This window comes from Epinephelus moara, chromosome 1 (assembly GCF_006386435.1).
Source record: "Epinephelus moara isolate mb chromosome 1, YSFRI_EMoa_1.0, whole genome shotgun sequence".
Taxonomy (NCBI): domain Eukaryota; kingdom Metazoa; phylum Chordata; class Actinopteri; order Perciformes; family Serranidae; genus Epinephelus; species Epinephelus moara.
The window spans coordinates 4,628,326-4,648,655 of NC_065506.1; the positions used below are offsets into that span (position 1 = coordinate 4,628,326).

Sequence of the window (20,330 nt, forward strand, 5' to 3'; positions counted from 1 at the left end):
TGTCTTGCTGTAAAACAAGAAAGTTGGTCCCGCTGGTGAGGGGTGCTTGTTTAACTGTATCCATTTTACTGTGCAATGATCCTTGCAGGGGTTCAGAAACCTTGTTACAACATTTACTTCCTCTAGATAGTCAAGTCTGATCGTCTTTTCAGTCCTGATGTTTATAAATCAGATAACAGTTCGGGCTCATATTTACTTATGTACACTAAAAGTTCAACAACTTGCTGGTTTTTAATCAAACCCAATTGTAAACTAACTGTTGGTTAAAAAAAAAGAAAGACAAAAAAGAAAAAAGGACTCCCTCACTGTGAAATCACATTTTTCCATCATGTTTGGTGAGACTAAAAACTGCACACTTCCCTGATCCATCAATCCATCTGTTGTGGAAAGTGATGTTTTGGAAGTTGACCACTAAGTGGCGCTACATTATCATGTCAGACATTATCCAGCACCACAGTTATCCTCTCTGTGGTCACATCTCAGTGCTGTGGATGGACGAGGGAGTGTTGGAGATCACTTTTGTTTTAATGCAGATTTTTATATTCATGTATTTTAGATTTTACATACAAACATATAAATGCAACCTGCATCATTCGATTCATATTAAACAACCAGCACAAAATCAAATTGTCTCTGGAGGACCGGAGTGTTCATATATGATCCTTCTATGTTTTTGTGGCTTTTTGATATTCTCCTTTTCTACTGCTGGTCCCATGTAGCTCTCTGTACGGTCTTTAGAATGTCTTGTCTCTTACCCAGAAGCCACTGCAGCTCTGTGGGTCACAGTCTGCCTATATTCTGCCCCACTTACTCCAGCAAAACACGTGCCTGCTGGCCTCTGAATATCTCCTCTGCATAATTGGTTTAAGTGTGTGTGTGTGTGTGTGTGTGTGTGTGTGTGTGTGTGTGTGTGTGTGTGTGTGTGTGTGTGTGTGTCCATGTATCCATTCGCATAAATCCAGTTTAGCTGTGTGTAAGAGGCTGCAGTGTGTGTGTGTGTTCGTGTGTTTCAGTGGTAATTTTTAGGAAGCTCATATTGTTAATTTCTTTTTTCTTTTCTTTTTTTTTTAGATTGTCAAAGTATTTTTCTTCAACTTTACGTAGATTAAAGCGTTGACCTTCGGCCTTCAGTCAGTCTCCTTAAGTAGCTCTGAAGTTATATAAAACAGTTCTTCCACACTGCATGACTGCATGACTACATGGTACATATATTTTCTTCTGTCCTACAGATTCTTTGCAATATTGAATTACTCATCAAGATACCTTTTTTTTTTTTGACAACACCCTGAAATCAAATGGAAATTTCTCGGTGACCTGTGCATAATTTCATCTACAATGTTTTGGTTAAATTTATTTTATTGCCACTTTAAATAATAAGGCAGGCGTGGCAGAAAATTGCTTAACAACACGTCAAACTGGGACTTCATAAGCTTCACTAAATTGTTCTTTCCTACAGGATCTATTGAATTAGTTGTCTCTGTTATTGTCCCCACTAAATGTAAATTAGATTTTCTAATTGTGCTTTAACCTTGTGTCCTTACCAGTGTGTGATTTTTTTCCTTTCCTTCAGTCCTAGCAGTCATGGCGAGGCAGTAGGCACCAGAAGGAAGCTGTACAGCGCAGTTCCTGGGAGAAATTTTGTGGTGGTTCGTCCTTACACCGCCCAAGCAGAGGGAGAGATCAACCTCTACAAGAGCGACAGGGTCAAAGGTGAGAATGGGTTTATTGTGATGGTTTACTTGTTTTTTCGCCACTAAGGGGGTCCATATTAGAGCCCCATCCTAGACTGCCAGTAAAGTCAGTGACTATGTTTACATGCACAAAATTGTCAATCAATCAATCAATTTTATTTATAAAGCCCAATATCACGAATCACAATTTGCCTCACAGGGCTTTACAGCATACGACATCCCTCTGTCCTTTGGACCCTCACAGCGTCCAGTTTTTGCCCTTATTTCTTAAAAAAGACAATATTCCTATTGAGCTATTTACATGGCCAATGAAAATGAATAGCCCACTTATACTCCTGTTTACATGTAGCCCTGCATACTCTGATTAACAGCTCAGAATGACTGGAGCCGCTTGTCATTTTGCTTCTTTACATCAAAATAAGATTTTTTTCCTACCACTGGTGGACTTATTGGACATTGCCAACACAGCCTCCCTCTTCCATTCAGTCAACCACCTTCTTGAAAAGGTCGGTGTTGTGATATTTGGGCATATCCAAAAAATTGTTGATATCGAAGTCTTTCATAATGTTTAAAAGCAGGTATGTTTCTCCTTCAGACCAGAAATGTGAGCTTCTCTTGTGGGCATGCATCTCTACCCTAGCCTTTAAAATGTTGGTGAGTTGTTTTGTGTACAGCGTATCTATTACAATGCAGAGCCAGCCGTACACAGACAAGGGGTGTGTGTTGCAAACTGCAGTGTAAAACCCTCCTCTGTAACCTACTCATTGACCTAGAGGTACACCCTCCTCGTCACCTACCATTACACAACTGCTCTGGGCATGTTCGCCTGTCAATATATGTCCACAGTGCTAACAGGCTCAGATTGAATTTAATGTCTGACAAGATTATGGAAAGGATCCCTGCAGACAGGCCTTTTTGTTAAACACTAAGATCCTTTTTGTTTAACCAGGGACAGCCCTGAAATCACAGTTGCCAAACCCACCAGACTACATTTAAATAAACGTTTATTTTAGCGTGTATAGGGCCAGGATATTTATACTTCTAACTGGGTAAATTAAGGGTTTATTTCAACCAAACTAGAGTTGGTGATGGTTGAAACAGTGGAAAGAAGAAACCAAGATGGTTGTTGTGACTTTTATTTTGTTTTGGTCGACTTTCAATGAAGGGTGTTCTATGATGATGAAATTCTTGTTTATTTAAATGGAGTCTGGTAAGTTTGGCAATAGTGATTTTTGGGCTGTCCCTGATTAAACAAAATGATCTTACTCTTTTACAGAAAGGTCTCTGTCTCTGTAGGGATCCTTTCCATACTATTTCTAGAAACTGAATATTAAATCTGAGCCTGTCAGTGGCAAAACCAAGCACTTCTAGTGGACATAAACTGATGGTGCAAACATGCTGAGGTTACATTGCAAAGCTGTTTCACAGCTGCCAGCTGAAGCTAAACTTTCACTCAATACTGGACCAGTTTCAGATATCGTTGCTCCCATTAGTCACTTAGACTCAAAAACATTGTAGGGTACATGTTAAAAATACTAAGGTTTTGCCTTTAAGTAAAAGTATTATCATTAAAATAAAATTAAAGTATCAAAAGTCCTCATAACAGAGTGGACCATTTCAGAACAATATATCAATCTATTAGATTATGATTACTGATGCAGTAATATGTAAAGATGGGATAACTGTATTTATATACTGCTGGATTGCTTTATCTGGAGTTCTAGTTAATGTTTTATTTGTTGATTTTATTTCATATTAATATCAGAATCTGCAAAGTAAGTTGTAATAAAACTGTCAAATAAATGAAGGGCAGTAAAAAAGTTCAATATTTGCCCACAAAATGTATTGGAGAAAAGGAGTTAAGTAGCAGCACATTGAAATATTCAAGTAAAGTACCTTAAGAACAGAATTTCCCCCACTTGGAGGATGAATGATGAATACCAAAATCAAAAAGCAAATCACTGATTCATCTCTGCCTTCATTTTATAATTGTGTCTGAAAATGAGACAACTGGAAATCAAATAGGAAATTACCATATCTGATGAAAATGACTCCTAAGGCTCTACAGGGTCTAAATACAGATGCAGAGGAATAACATCCTCCTCATCTGCAGACATTAAGAGCATGCTGGTCTGTGCTGGGTTTGATGAATGGGCATAAAATGCATGATTCACTGAGAAATCAGGGAGGACATGCCTCATGCCAGAAACATCAATATTCTGTCTTCCTTAATGTGTAAATAAAAAAATTATGCTCTTGACTTTAGTGCCAGCAGTTTATTTTTAATGCTCACCAGGAATGATTTTGTCTGAGATAATTATTGAGACTAATAGTGAGCTCAATTAATTTTAATTGCTGCTGTCACATACAGTACAGCTTATTTTTAGTATAACAAATAGCTAGTACCTACTGTTTGTAGGTTATGATGTACTATCAGCCACAGCTTATTGAAATGTAATCATATGCTCGGTTGAATTTTGGGAGGTGGTATAAATTAAAGACAATATCTCCATTTAATGGAATGATGAAGCTGTAAAATTATGGATTAAATATTTCAAGCAGTGTAAACATCATTCAGGATCTTAAATGAAGAGCTGAAACAAAGAAGATATAAAGTTGATATGATGCTGTTAGACTGTATGGAATTACATGATTTTTTCCAACCTTATAGCTACATAAGGGGGAGAAGGGGACAAAAGATATTAAAGAGTTAAAGGGATGGTTCAGGTTTTTCGAAGTGGGGTCATATGCAGTGGCATGCACAGACTTTTTGAAGGGCAGGGGCGAAAAGAAAAAAAAGGGCACATACAGCACGTTCTCACCACTGAAGAGGGCACTAAGTTCTGCGTGGTTTCGAGGGCACTTTAGACATGATTATATGTTATACAAATGACACATTATATAGCCTTAAAACAGACTAACTAGACAGACTACTCAAGTTAGTTTGTAGTTAGGATCAGCATCCACGAGAACTGTGTACATTCAACGCTGGACTGTGAAGAACACACAGAGACATGGATGTATGAAAGAAATAAATCCGTTGGGGGGTCTGGGGGGCCTCCCCCAGACAATTTTAAAGTAAGTAGGTGCCATTTCCTGTACTCTAGTGCATTTTAACACCATATTAGCACCAGATAATCCAAACTGGTTCTGTGAGATATAGTTCTGGCTCAATATAGATCAAAAAAGTCATTGCAACAGTAATGTTTTTTCCACCCAAGAGGGCAGTTTATCATGATTTAACCAGCCAAGAAGGCAGTTTAGTGTGTTTTTTCCACCCAAGAAGGCAGTTTAGTGTGTTTTGCCAACCAGGAGGGCACTTTAGCATGCGTTTTAACCACCCAAGAGGGCAGTTTATCATGTTTTAACCAGCCAAGAGGGCAGTTTAGTATGTTTTTTGGCTCCAAAAAGGGCACTTTAGCGCGCGTTTTGGCTCCCAGGAGGGCGCTTTGGCTGCCAAGAGGGCACTTTAGCGAGCGTTTTGGCTCCCAGGAGGGCATTTTGGCTCCCAAGAGGGCACTTTAGTGCGCGTTTTGGCTCCCAGGAGGGCACTTTAGCATGCGTTTTGGCTCCCAGGAGGGCATTTTGGCTCCCAAGAGGACACTTTAGCGCGCGTTTTGGCTCCCAGGAGGGCGCTTTGGCTGCCAGGAGGGCACTTTAGCAAGCGTTTTGGCTCCCAGGAGGCCATTTTGGCTACCAAGAGGGCACTTGAGCGCGTTTTGGCTCCCAGGAGGGCACTTTGGCGTGCGTTTTGGCTCCCAGGAGGGCACTTTAGCGTGCGTTTTGGCTCCCAGGAGGGCACTTTAGCGCGCGTTTTGGCTCCCAAGAGGGCACTTTAGCGCGCGTTTTTCAACAATGGGCCACGAGGCCATAGTCAGTGTATTAAATACAGTAGATGTCAGTCAGCACACCCCCAGTTTTTTTAAAAGCAGGCTGGCACAGAGGCTCAGCAATCTGTTGCTGTTGATGAAGGCAGCAACAAAATGTATTTTAACCACCTAAAATGAGTCCCTCCTAAAAAATATAATATCAGCATGAAGGTATGCTATATTTATAGCATTATTAGGGCTTCACCTTGCCGGCAGACAGCCCATTCCAACAGAGACGTCGTTAACAGTTTCATTTCCACATCTATGCTCTCATCAAACCAACCAGGCTCCATTGACAGAAACAGTAATTTTAGCTTGCTGAACACAGCAGCTGCTGGTCTACTGCTGCCTTGATCATAAGTTAGTTTGTGTTTTTGTGTGACTTCAGCACTGAATCCAAACTAACACTTTAAAATGGCAAAATCACACAGTAACACACACAAAAAAAATAAATAAAAATGACCAAGCCAGTTTAGGACCATCAGCTCCTGTGTTCAGCAATGTTAAATCATTGTTTTTCTTAATGGAGTCTGGCTTTGAAGAGAGCGATTTAACAGCTTCATTTTTCAGTCGGAAATCACTGCCTGACACTGCACAACTGTGTCTGTTCTATTTATTGTTTTTTATACCAGTAGGTGTTTATGTTTTTATTGTCTTCTTTTGCACTGTGTGGACTGAGCACCCATGATTTCGTTGTACCCTGTACAATGACAATAAAGTCTGTTCTATTCTATTCTAAAGGTAAAGCACTAGAAATGCTTTTAATCTAGCATATATTTAAATGGAAGTTGATTTTTTTTTTTAGGTGACTAAAAAACATTTTGTTGCTGACCCCTCCACAGTAGTACGTTACTTAGCTTCTTTGTTGAACCTAGCCTGCTTCTCCAAACTGGGAGCATGCTCACTGACATCTGAAATATGCTGTCTATGGATAAGTACCCCATATAACTCCTCTTCAAAAACCTGACAAACAAAATTGACTAACAAAATTGGAATGGAACATACTGTCACAGTTTTTTTTAATTATCACTTCTTAGGCATACAAACTATATTTTCAGGTGTCATCATTCTTATATTTAAAAATATCTTTTCTTGGGTTTAAGTGGGAAATGTAAACAATATCTTTATCAAAAAACCAACCAGTCTTTGAGCAGATCTTTATGTCCATAAACCTGAATGGAAGGGGAACAATACATTTAAACTAGCGCCCTTATTAAGACTAAAGACCACCAAGAATCTTACTTAAACACAAAAACTAAATATCTTTCACACAAACTGATTTTGGATTTCTCAAGAAGAACATTTTAGTAATACTGTCAGCTTGTCAACATTTGCAGGCATCAGCTGCTCCATGCTCCAGCAGTTCACACTGTTAATGGATGACATTTAATTGCAACCTCTAACAAACAAGTTTAAAATACATCCCATTTATCAGCCTCATGATGGATGTTGTCATATTCTTGTATTTCAATATATCAATATATATATCACCTAACAGCAATCCTTTCTAACACCCTTTACTTACCGCTGTTGGTATTTTGGGCTTAGTTTTGATATAGTGTAGGAGAGTTTGTATTTGCAGTAACCTTTGCCTTAATGTTGTGTTAATTTTTATTCAAATGTAGCCTTTAGATAAAGCACTTCAAATGATCTCTGAGGACACATTATTCTGTCTTTTCATTTAGTACTCTGAAACTGGTGTCATTTTTCACTTTCTCCTTACCACTTTCCCAACTCCCCCTTTGCCCGACTCTCTCTCCCCTCGGTCCAGTTCTGAGCATTGGAGAGGGGGGTTTCTGGGAGGGCAGTGCCCGCGGCCAGGTGGGCTGGTTTCCAGCCGACTGTGTGGAGGAGATCCCGGCCAAGGCCACCGAGGAGAGGAGCTGTAAGTCTAATCACTTGGGGTTGCATAGCGGTTAGAGGTAGGACATTGACTTATGTAGGACACGTGCTGTTTGCCATTACCCAGTGTTGTGGAGAGAGAGAGGCAAACAAAGAACAGAAGCTAAGGCTACATGTTGAAGGTTCCTGAGGCAGTGCGATTGCAAGTGACCTCTTTTTCTCCAGTGCATGAGCTACATGTGTCTCTGCTTCTCTGTCTGCTTGTCTCCAGTCTCTTTCAGTCTCCCCAGGCTGTGGTGCACAACGCTAAGCGCTACATTGCCCTGCTAACTCAGCTGTGCTCTGATGTCCTCTGGGTGCAAGCTAATGAACATATCACGCCATGCTCCGCTCCCCATAAACATCATATTTTTCCTTGTCCTTGCAATCTCTCTTGCTGTTGCCAGTGTCTCTGTGCAGCTTGCTGTGAGCTCTGTCAGTATGTCTACAGTCTGAGAGGCAGCAGGTTTTTGAAATGTCTGTCTGTCTTCCTTCTGTCTGTCCTACTCTTTTCCATGTCCCATGATCTTTGTCATCCTCTGGTATTCTGTTCTCTGACACTGTTTAATTATTGACATTATCACAAAGCACAGTGTCGCTGGAGTCAACTTCCCACACCCACCCGCTCTCCTAGTCTTCCCTGCTCTTCGGAGTGTGTCAGCCATGATGGAGGCAGATGGGGAGCAACTTGTTCTTCTCTCACTCGCTGTTTGCCTTCTTCTTGGTGGCTTATTTTAAAGCCTAACCCAAGGCCACTGGCACAGGGAGCTCTTCTCACACTGTGACACTTCCAAATTGCCCCCAGGTTTGCCTGCAAAGGAAGCCTGTCAGAAAATGGGAGCACAGTATGGTGGCTTGCAAAGACCCATTCAAAGGCAGCCTCGGCCAAGACCAAGACCACAGGCCACGCATGTGTGTGTGCTGCAATTAAACGGGCAGTGAATGGCCTGTATGGAGCTGAACAGTCATGGCTGATTGTGGAAATTACAGGACATTGGGAAATACACTATTTGCCAAAAAAATTAACATTCGCCGGATGGATGGAGGAAAACTAGTTTGAACTTAGTCTGAGTCAAAGTACAACATTTATTTATCATTGAAGCACCCATCCACCTTCTATGCATCGTCAAGCTGTCTATACCTCAGATTTCATCTTTAAAGAAATAGGTAGACATTTTGGGAAATTGTTTTCTCACCAAAAGATTGATGTCTGTGTGCTAAGTATGGATCTGGAGTCAGGGGGGAATTAGCTGACCTTAACATACAGACTAAAAGCACGGGGAACCAGATAGCCTGACCCTGTCTGAAGTTCAAGAATATGCATAACAACACCTCTAAAGCAAAACAAAAGCTTGTGGTTTGTTTCTTTAATCAATGCACAAACACCATTCTGTAATTTTACAAGGAATTATGTGCTGTAACTATTTCCTGGTGACAAACACAGGGAACAATGACTTTCCACTGTGTTGTCATCATCATAAGGGTTGCCAGGCAACCAACAGATATGCTAAACAGACGTACTGCATGCAGGTTTTTTTATCTGGGATGATCAAGAGCCCTAACACACACACACACACACACACACACACACACACACACACACACACACACACTCTCTCTTTCTCTCTCTCTCTCTCTCTCTCTCTCTCTCTCTCTCTCTCTCTCTCTCTCTCTCTCTCTCCCCTAACCCTAACCCTCTGATGGGCTAACCCTGGTATTCTTACCCTAACTCTAACCAATCTCTCCAGTCTTTGTGCTAAGCCTGGCAATTCCTTCCAGCTACTACATACTTAAAGGAACAGTGTGTAAGATTTAGGGGGATTTGGTGAAATCTAGCAGTGAGAATTGCAGACTGCAGTCAGCGAAAAGCAGTCAGAATTTCTTCAGTGTTCATATTTCATGAGTTTTTACTGAAAGCTGAAATATCCACAGAGGATTCTTCCTCTCCAAAACAAGCATGACTTAAACTGGTGAAAACACTAAAGCAGTTTCAAGTTAAAGAATTTGTGTTTTTCTGTCTCTGTCGTCGTTCCTTAAACTATTAATAAGGGATAATGCTTTATTCTATCTTTCCATCTGTCTGTCATTATTTATTTTTTTATTTAACATTATATGTCTCATCACCTAATGCTGGGCATATTTAAGGATTTCTTTAAATAATTAATATAAAGAAATGACCATGTAAAAAAACAGGAGCTTATTGTGTGCTGATCTTCTCTTCAATGTATGTCATTGCCATGACCAGCACTGAGTCAGTGGTGTGACAAGTGTTGCTTATCATTCTTATGCTCAGTGTAGTTTGGAAGTTGGAGACAAAAAAAGTTTCCAAAGGTGAAAGTCAAAACATGGATAAGATCCTGCTCAATTACCTAACAAACAAAACACAAGTTTCATCTCTTTTACCTTTTTAGACGAGGGTTCTCATTTATAAAACAGTGCATAGGATCTATACTAAAAGAGGGTGTGTGAGCAAAAGCCAAAAATGGCACGCAGCAAAAATATTCTGATATATAATTGCCAGTGCGCAGTTTTTTTTGTCAGTGCAAAATCAGCTTGGAATTGTCTGCACATGGATCAGCCTCATATCCCGCCCTCTACACGGCCACAGTCAACCATAAATGGATAATGCAAAATACCTCATGAATTGATGCATTAAAATGAGGCTGCTAATGAATGGGTCCTTACGGTGAATCACAGCAACAGTGGGCCTCATTCACTAATATCTGCGCAGAAATGTTCTTACTCTCCGCAAAAAATAAGTACTTGCGCAAAATCACCGTCGGATTCATGACACGTGCGTACCGGCCAATTTTGTTCTCACCACCGTGCGTATGTTAGTAAATCAGAACCATTCTAAATTGACAGGCGCGTGTCCGCGATCTGCAATCAGCATACTACCACGCCCCCATTTCTCCATATAAGGAAACCGCTTGCCTAGAGTTGATTCATGAATGAAGGAAGCGGTTACGCGAGGAGAGAAGTAGTAAATTTCACAGTTTGTTAGAAGCGATGGCGCCGGGTCTTACAGGAATGCCATGGGTCATTGTAAGATTGTGGAGGACACAGCATGCCAGGATGATCTTGCACACCTTCTCAGGGGTATAAAGTAGTTTGCCACCGGCCGTATCTGATCCAAACACATCCAACGGCCCTTAAGCACGCCAAAAGTGCGCTCTACGGCGCGTGTGTGGGCATGTATGTTATTATAGCGCACCTCTTGAGGGGTTTCAGGGTTTGCGTATGGTGTCATCAGCCATGTTTTAAGGCCATATGCCCGGTCACCCAAACAATATAACATTTTAACATTAACGGAATAGAGACTTACTGAAAATACTAACTTAAAACAATTGAAATAAAAGACTAGAACAAAAGATGCTCACCAACAAGCCATCCACTTCTCACAGCCCCTGCCTCCAAACGCATTCCCACTGTACTGTTTTGCAAAATAAATGAGTCGTGGGTGCCTCCTGGCCAGCGGGCCACAGCCTTAAGGATATGGCAGTCGGCATTACAGATCATCTGCACGCTGATGGAGTGATAGTTTTTCTGTTCATGTTATTGTTAATATTTTAATTGTCACAATGATGAGGGTGAACGTGTGTCAATTTCATGGTAATTTAATCCATTTGGCCAATATATTAGTAAATTAATTATTTTAAAAAATGTTAATTAAATCTCTTTTTCATGAATGTGGTTTTATAGACTCTGCATGTACTTAAAAGGTATGTTTGCATTTTCTAAGTCAGTTCGGCCTTCCTCATTTGTGCGTACGCATGGTCTGAGGCAGTTCTAAATTTGTTCGCAGAGTAAGAACAAATTCGGGTAAGAAAATATTGATGAATCCCGGATTTGTGCGTCAAACGATCGTACGCACAGTTTAAGCACAGATTTGTGCTTATGCACTGTTTGTGAATGAGGCCCAATGTCACTGCAGTATTATATGTTAACAGCTTTTAGACTACTTGCTTCTCACAAGATGACTGTGACAATCAGTGATATCCCCGACTATGAGATATCATTTGAAAATGAAAGTTTGATAGGTGAACACTTTTTTTTTTTTAATTATGTTTTTATTGCGATCTTCGCCTGCATTGTGATTAGGACTCATAATAAGGATATGCATTTTAATAATTGTGCAAGAGCTGTCACTGGATTTATTTCTAGGCTTTTCTTACATATACAATCCAAATGTGCAGGTGATGAAGTGCACTGCAGTGATTTTACACACAAAAGCTAAGTTAAAAACGTAAGTTGTACTTGGTAATGTATATATTTACAATATTAGAAGATATTATTAAAAATTACTGACACAAAAATCGAGGTGCTTGTGGGTGAGCTGGAGGTGAGAAAGCACATACTCTATTCTCTCCCCACAGTCTGAAACATTCAATATTTAAATGCAAGGTTAACATGATCAAAACAATAGTTATCTTCTATTGTACCATCAGCCCCCACAAAGACATACGAACACTCACACACATTCTGATTTAACTTAAACACCTTTAGCTTCTAATCCCTCAAATTCAATAGATGTGATGCAGCAGGATTAAGCCCCGCTTCGACGTGCTTTGTTAAGGTTCAGATTTGGACCCTTGAGAGCACTTGAGGAGCTATGTATGGGCAACACACACACACACACACACACACACACACACACACACACACACACACAGCTCTGTGGTTAAGTAGGTGTAGTAGTGTCCACTTTATATTGTAATGTATAAGAGAAACTGAAAGGCAAGATCAATCAAAATCCCCCAGTGTTTCAAAACATGATGGCTTGAAATTATCCATGAATTACTGAGGAACAATAGCGTCTGTCAGTCCCTACACACAAACTAAGATTTGGGCCACCTGACAATGACTGACTCATGGATGCTCATTCTTTTGTTACAGTAAAAGAGTGCTCCGACTTCACACAGCTCCCTCTGACACCAGTGTTACTCCCCAACACCTGCAAACAGAGATGTGTCAAACTTTACCTTTGAAAAGAGTCATGGGCAGTTAACTGTAAAAACATGAATATCATCAACTGAAATCATGTTTGCTGTAAGGTTTTGCACACAGAAACTATTTCCTAAGTCTTTGTCACCACCTGGTGTTTTTGAAAACACCAGGTGGTGACATACATTTCATTTTGAGTTTTCCAAGGCAGCTAGCAACTGCAAGAAAATGTTAGTTGACATAAGTCAAGAAAACATCACTGACGTTTTCTTCTGACACTACTGATGGATGCTCAGCAGATATTTGATTGTTCGGAGACCTTCCTTTTCTTTTGTCCTGGCCTGCTACAGTGTTAATTTTGACAGTTGTTTTAGATTAGATCTTAGTCTTGAGACAAAAATGCTTATTAGTTTTAGTCGGCCTTCATAGTTTTAGTTGACTTTTAGTCATGTTTTCTTTATTTATTTTATTTTTTTTAACTAATCCGGTGAGGATAATTCATGTGTCAGAAATCAGAATCAAGGTGACAGGTTGTATAAAAACTTCATTTAGACATTTTTTTTTGACAACTACAAATAACACACACTTACAAGCTGTCATTTTTCCAGTAGTGTTTGACAGGTTTAAGTGGTGATTTACAAACACACTCTTACTAATCATCATTTGAAAAGCTCAACATCTCTCTATTTATGGTCTCAAAAACTTTGACAACCCATACAACTAATCTGAAACAACTAGGTTTTATACCCAGGGTTATTGTAAACTCTGACTTTTTTTTAGCTTGTCATTATTTCATTTTGGTAATGAAAAAAGTACATAGACAATTTTTTTTTGTCAAAGTTTTCATCAACGAAATTAAAACTGACCCACTATCTAATTATTTGGACGTTTTATATGTGTGGCTCAACCGCAGCAAAGCAGGGCCAGCCCTAATAACTAAGTGAGTTCCCCATTGGTCGTCTCTTTCAAAATGAAGACGCTTACAGTCCTCAACTCAAATGTAGCTTGACCATGTTTTGTGATATGCTACTTCAGTACAGAACAAATAGAAAAGAACAAATATTGCTGGGACCACTACAGAAAATTACAGAAGAACATTTAATGTCCAGGAATTCATATTATATAGACACCACTGACTATCCCCGTAAGAGTTTGCCTGCAGTTTAGCAGAGTGTCCATACACAGCCATATATCAGGTTTCCACCAGCCTGTAAAAATAATGAGCATAGCAAACGTGATGTCACCCATTGGTTTATGGACTCCCATTTTGAAACCTTGAGTTTGGCATTCCAGCCATCACCATCTTGATTTTTGAAGCCAGTAATGACCATATTTGGGTGAAAGGGTGGAGCTGTGGAGGAGCAAGGGGTGGATCTGACCGAGAAGCCGAGGACACTATCGGCACACAGCCTGTCACTAATAACAGCCCGCCCTTAATCATGTGTAACTTTGAACCTTTAAGAAAATGTAATAGGTCAAATGGAAAAATATAGGCCTAGTCAAAATTATTTATACAGCACCTTTCAAAACAACATAAATAGGTGCCTCAGGGCGGGATGAACCTGCTGTGGGGTTTTTGACACTTGACCAACTGTTCTTCCTGCTCTCTGTGTTCTGTGTGTGTACCCCATCACCTCCATTTACCCATCAACTACAGACTGCAGATTACACATGACAACATTATATTTCATGTGGGCATCTGGGGCCTGCTTGGTGATCCAGCTGTGGTGCTTTTGCAATCTTCAATGCAAGATTAAACCATTTCAAGACTACAGATGGTAACCATGAGAAATCATGTAATTCAAAATTAAACTCTTGAGCTCAGTGCTAATGTCAGTATGCTAACATGTAATCAGTCAAAAATGCTTATGTTTAGCATGTGCACCATCTTAGATTAGCATTTTAGCAAGCTAACATCTGCTAATTATCGATAAACACAAAGTACAGTTAAGGCCGATGGAAATTCAGGTATTTGGTTATAAGCCAAAGTGTTGGACACATTCAAATGTTGACCTGATGATGGGACAAGATGAAATGTCAAAGAATAATTATTACAGTTAATCCTGAAGGGGGAATGTGGTTACCAAATATCATGGAAATCCATCCAGTAGGTGTTGAGATATTACAGATGGAATGACAGCTCACATTACCATCCCACTTGCATGTCCAAAATTAAAGAAGTAGAATAAGTGTGATGAAAATAAGTAAAATCAACTGAAAAACAGAGATAAGACATTCTACAACTGATAAAAGATTGTAATACAGCTTCCTGTACAACAGCATATCACATAAATTCACCTAAATTTACCGAAAATGCCTATCCAAACAATAAAGTAGTAAAACAAAGGGCTGGGTTAACATAATCAATTCATCTGATTCAATTCATAAAATAAAGATCAAGATCAATCTTATAATATACGCTTTTTACATGGATGTGTGAAGCTTTAAGCTTTAATTAGTAAACAGACCGCAGCACTAACATTTTAAGTACAATAGAATTGAGAAGCTCCGATGCTACCAGCTCTTTTATCTGTAAATGTTAGCTTACTGTTTTTATGTTTTGGTGTCATTAATCATCATGCTGCAGCAGCCTCTCCTCCTGCTGTCTGTCCGTCAGGGCTTCTGTGCCACTTTTACGCGCACACACACACACACACACACACACACACACACACACACACAAACAGAGTAGAGATGCCGCGTTGGAGACAGAAAAGTGAAGATAACTTGAGCTGATGACAACTACGTTTGTTACTGTGAATGCAATAAAACCTCCACGAATAAAATGTCAATACTTTATCAATACATATGTTTACCAACAGGTAAACATGTAGAAAAGTAATATTTTATCCGCTCTGTCCAAAGTCTCCATCCACCACCACTGATATTGTGTTTTAAACAAGCACAGAGCGTTTTCCAGCTAATAGCAAATTGTTACTAACAAGCTGATCCAACAACAGTCTAGTTTAGTTTGCCACATATTTTAAAACATACCGATGGTAATGTGACCTGCAGGCAGTGAATCTCCTCAGCAGCAGAGGGAAGAGCAGAGAGGACAGGACTGATACTGACTGTCTGTGTTCTTTATTATTTCTAAACTCCACTCAGTGTTGTGATGTCAGGAGTATGATTTATTTTCTTTACATTTTAGTTTTGTTTCCAGTCAGATTTGAGTTTATATTGTGACTTTACTGTTTAAATATTACTGCGGCTGCTCTAGAAATAACATTTAGTTATAAAATTATTCAGGTTTTTTTTTTTTTTTTTTTCAGGAACACAGTTACAGTTACCAACTGACAAGACAAAATCAAATCAAGAAAAAAGTCAATATCCACAAGGTGGCAAAGTAAAAATGAAATGGACACAATGTACAATGACAGGACAATAGAAAGTGGAAAATAATAATTATAATAAGAACAAATGAATAAATAAAATACATTATGCAATAATCCGAGATACAGAGAGAGACAAAGGGGGGTATCACTGCTCGTAAATCATGCCAAGTCAAGCTCCAATACAGGGAAATTAGTCAACCTGGTGTGCTGGGAGATTTTCCATATAAATTAAAAATGGTTGCCATATTTTGTAAAAACTCTTACTTCTTTTCTGCATCCAATAAGTTATTTTCTCTAGGGGCACACAGCTATTGATTTCACAAAGCCACATTTTAAGTGGAAGAGGGGCGTCTGATTTCCAGTTTATTGCAATACATTTCTTAGCAATTGTCAAAAGGATTTCTGTAAGTTTCTTAGCATAATTTGCCTCCAGATTGGAGCTAGTAAATTCTCTAGTAAACAAATTTCAGGTTCCAGTGGAAACGTAACCCCATGGATGTTTGATAGAGTTTCACATACCCCCTGCCAAAACCCCTGCAGTTTAGAACACTGCCAGGTAGAATGAAGGATTGTTTCTTCCGCTGTTCCACATCTAAAACAAAGAGGTGATATATTGGAGTTGTATTTGTGTAATTCATGTGGGGTAATATACAGCTGATGCAGAAAGTTGAATGGTATCAGCCTATACCTAGCGTTTAAAGTAGAGATGACCCCATCTCTGCACAAGTTCCTCCATAACTGCTCCTCAATACTTATTCCCAGGTCCTTCTCCCATTTAAGCCTTGATCTATCCATATCTGGTATTGATAAAGTCGACATAAGAGCTGTATACACCCCTTGAGATAGTTCTAAATAATGGTTGGCCAGCATGACACAGATGCTCAACTGGAGACGTGGGAGGTAAATTCCAATCTCCTTTTTGATTGGCTCTAATAAAGTCACGTAACTGGAGATAACTAAGGAAATCTTTATTTGTTAAACTGTACTTTTCTTTTAACTGTTCTAGAGACATAAATAATCCGTCTTTATAGCAGTTTTCTAGGTGGCAAACACCTTTCCCCTGCCAAGATCTGAAGTTGCCACTCTGAAGGATCATTGGTAGCAATCTATTTCCCTATAACAGAGTTTTAGGAGAAAGAAACCCTTCTAGGTTAAAAAGTTCACAGAGTTTATATCAAACTTGGATTTAATGGATGATTAAAAGATTATCAGTTGCAGTTTTGATTGTTTTTTTATTGCATACAGTAAATTTGTTTGTGTCTCCTCTTTCATCTCTATCCTTTCAATATTGAGCCATGAAGGAGGAGGGCCCATGTCAAACATCTGTGCCAAGAATCTGGATTGAGCAGCATAGTAGTACAACTGAAAATTAGGGAGTTTCAGACCTCCATCCTCATAATCCAGAGCTAATTTATTCATGCTGACTCTTGACATCTTACCATGCCAAATAAACTGTCTGATTAATTTTTTAAGGGAGGAAAAGAATGCTATTGGGACGTGAATCGGAAGTGACTGAAACATATATAGGAATCTAGGCAGGATATTCATCTTTATAACATTGATTCTACCAAGTAATGTAAGAGGCAAGTCCATCCATTTTTTCAAATCTTCTCCCACCTTCTGAAGCAAACTAACTAAATTGAGCTTGTAGAGATTTTTAAGGTTACTGTCAACAAATACACCTAGATATCTAAAACCCATAGGAGACCATTTAAAAGGAAACTTATGCTTAACTCTACTGAAATCAAATACAGACAGCGGCAAAATTTCACTTTTGTCAAGATTAACTTTGTACCCAGAAAATGAATTGTATGTACCCAGTAGTTCCTGCAGGTAAGAAAGAGAGTGTTCAAGGTTGCTTAAAAATAAAATGTCATCCGCAAAAAGCAAAATCTTGTGTGTATCAGTGCCAGTCTCAAAGCCGTATATATTAGGATTGCTTCTAATAGCCTCCACCAGGGCCTCAAAGAGGGCGGGGCTAGCTAGGTCCCCCTGTCTGTTGCCTCTATAAAGCCGGAATGAGTCAGAAGTGATCCCGTTTGATCTGTTCTCTGATGAAAGTACAGAATTCGGGCTGTTTTAAAAGTGTAGGGTTAAGCCTCCATCTGTAAGTTTCAGTTACCTTATCGCGAATGGATACAGACAGCACCAAAGGAGAATGATCACTAATCAGTCTCGGAAGGTATTCAATCTCTATCACTCTGTGAAATATCTGACTAGAAATCAGAAGATTATCTATACGGGTATCACAGTTGTGAGGGTGCGAATAAAATGAATAGTCTCTATCCTGTGGATGCATCTGCCTCCAGACATCAATTAAATTTAAGTCTCTCATGAAAGAAATTGTGGTTTTAGCTGATTTGGTGAGAGAGCAGGGTCTATCAGAAGATCTATCAAGCACTGTATCTTAACAGAAGTTTAAATCTCCTCCTACCAAAATTATTCAGTTTTAATCCTGTCCTGAATAAATTATTATTTCTTAATAATTCCTTGTAAAATTTACGGTATTGGTTCGCTGAGAATCTTACATTCTAGCAAAAATTGGTATTGTAAATGAAATATCCCCAGTCAAATTGAAATTGAATCGAATCGAAACCATGTGAAATGAAATTGAATCCATTCAGGAAATCAGTAGTGATACCCAGCCCTTGTAAAACAATGCACTGAATGTGTGAATATAAGTGAAAAACAAATCAACAAAGCCAGAAATGTCTATGTAGAAGTTTACTCTATATAAAAACACAAAGAAGCATTTTTTTTTTAAAAATAATGTTTTTCCCTTAAGACAACAGAGGAACCATTTATTCATTATTCATTTACATTTATAACAGTCTATGATGACAATAAGGGGTTAAAAACTGCTCTGGAGGTTTGTCCGACAGAGGCTGTTATTGACCAAATAAAACCTTACAAGGACCCATGGATGGGACGTCAAATTTCTTATTATACTCCATCACCTAACTTCCTCCTTTGCTCCCATCATAATCACTACGGCCACTAGTTCCCCAACAATAAACATAAAAAATTGGCTGTAATAAGCTGCTTTAACAAATGGCCTATGTGGTCATATTTTAGAGGACAGTCTCAACAAAACAATACATAGGCATCCATTGTAATTCCAGTGACAGACAGAATGAGGCTGAACTCAGTGATGTCCCATTTGGCAAATGTGTGTTGCATCAATTCCTCCATCTCATTCTCACATCTCTCCCTCGCGTCAAAAGGTGGGATATGAGTGAAGGAAGCGAGGAGGAACCCAGAGGGGCCCAGACGCCTGACAGAAGCCCCTGCTGCTCTCTCTCTCTCTCTCTCTCCCTCTCTCTCTCTCTCTCTCTCTCTCTCTCTAAACAGCTAACAGATCAAAGACACAAATATTGATGCAGTGTAGTGTGCAAATTTTCACATACACATACATGAATACATGTTCACCTTCAGCTACGCATACACACACACACACACACACACACACGCACACACACACTCACACAAACATACACCATATATGCAGCATCTATATTGATCTGTGACCATAGAAACCATCCGGTCGCAGTCAGACAGCAGTTGCTATGGAGTGTGACTATATTGTGGATATACTACTCCCTCTTTCTCTCTCTCCATGCCTTGCTAAACCTTTTATTTCTTACACATAACAACTCTGTTTTCTGTCTCCCCTTTCATTTCTGTAAAGAACAACAACAGAAAACAAAGCTGTAACTCATTTTTCATCTCTTATCAGTCGGCCATCTACTTCCAGCCACATCCTCCCTCCTCCAATCTGACACTGTGGACATAGAGTCAGGGGAGAGAAAAAAAATGTTCCTGCAAAGATGACAAGATCTAAGCCGGATCAGAGGAGATGAAGTTTCTGTGAAAGTGTGACAGCTGGTGTGACAGAGCATGTGAAGGAAGGAAAAGAGGGAGAGAAAGGGGGGAGGAAATGGTGCTGAATAGGACAAATAGATGAGACGGGCTGAGACAGGAAGAATCTTCACTCTGGAGGTCATGTGTGTGATTAACGTATACTTTTAATATAAAATCAAATCTTTTTTTGACACTACTTCCTTTAAGCTATGAAAACATACTTTTTTTAAAGATATTTTTGGGGCATTTTTTAGCCTTTATTTGACAGGACAGACAAGGCAAGGCAAGGCAAGGCAAGGCAAGTTTATTTGTATAGCACAATTCAACACAAGGTAATTCAAAGTGCTTTACAGAGACATTAAAAGCAACAAGACACAATTTAAAACAATAAAAACAGTCGATTAAAAAGGGAAATAGAAATTGAGAATGATAGTGATAATAATAAAATACAGTAACATAAAATAAGAACAGGCTCAATACATTGAACAGTCAGGATAAGAAAAGAAGTAGAATAATAAAAGGCATAAATCTGCAGTGTGTAGTTAAAAAGTACGGGTAGTAGAATACAGCAGGTAAGTATTTAATCTAAGAGTACGCTTCAGTAAACAATAGTGTTTTTAGCCCTGATTTAAAGGAGCTGACAGTTTGAGCAGACCTCAGATCTACAGGAAGTTTGTTCCACAGGTGAGGAGCATAATAACTGAATGCTGCCTCACCTTGCTTGGTTCTTGTTCTTGGAACACACAACA

General features: G+C 39.2%; 1 protein-coding gene across 1 annotated transcript in view; it reads left to right on the top strand.

Moving 5' to 3' along the window:
• The window catches only part of LOC126388145 (SH3 and multiple ankyrin repeat domains protein 2-like), a 276,219-nt gene that overhangs the window by 149,465 nt on the left and 106,424 nt on the right, over positions 1-20,330 (top strand). Inside the window, exons 11-12 of the mRNA XM_050041059.1 lie at positions 1,571-1,710; positions 7,332-7,445. Coding sequence (XP_049897016.1) covers positions 1,571-1,710; positions 7,332-7,445 — 254 coding nt within the window. The remainder of the gene's footprint in view (positions 1-1,570; positions 1,711-7,331; positions 7,446-20,330) is intronic.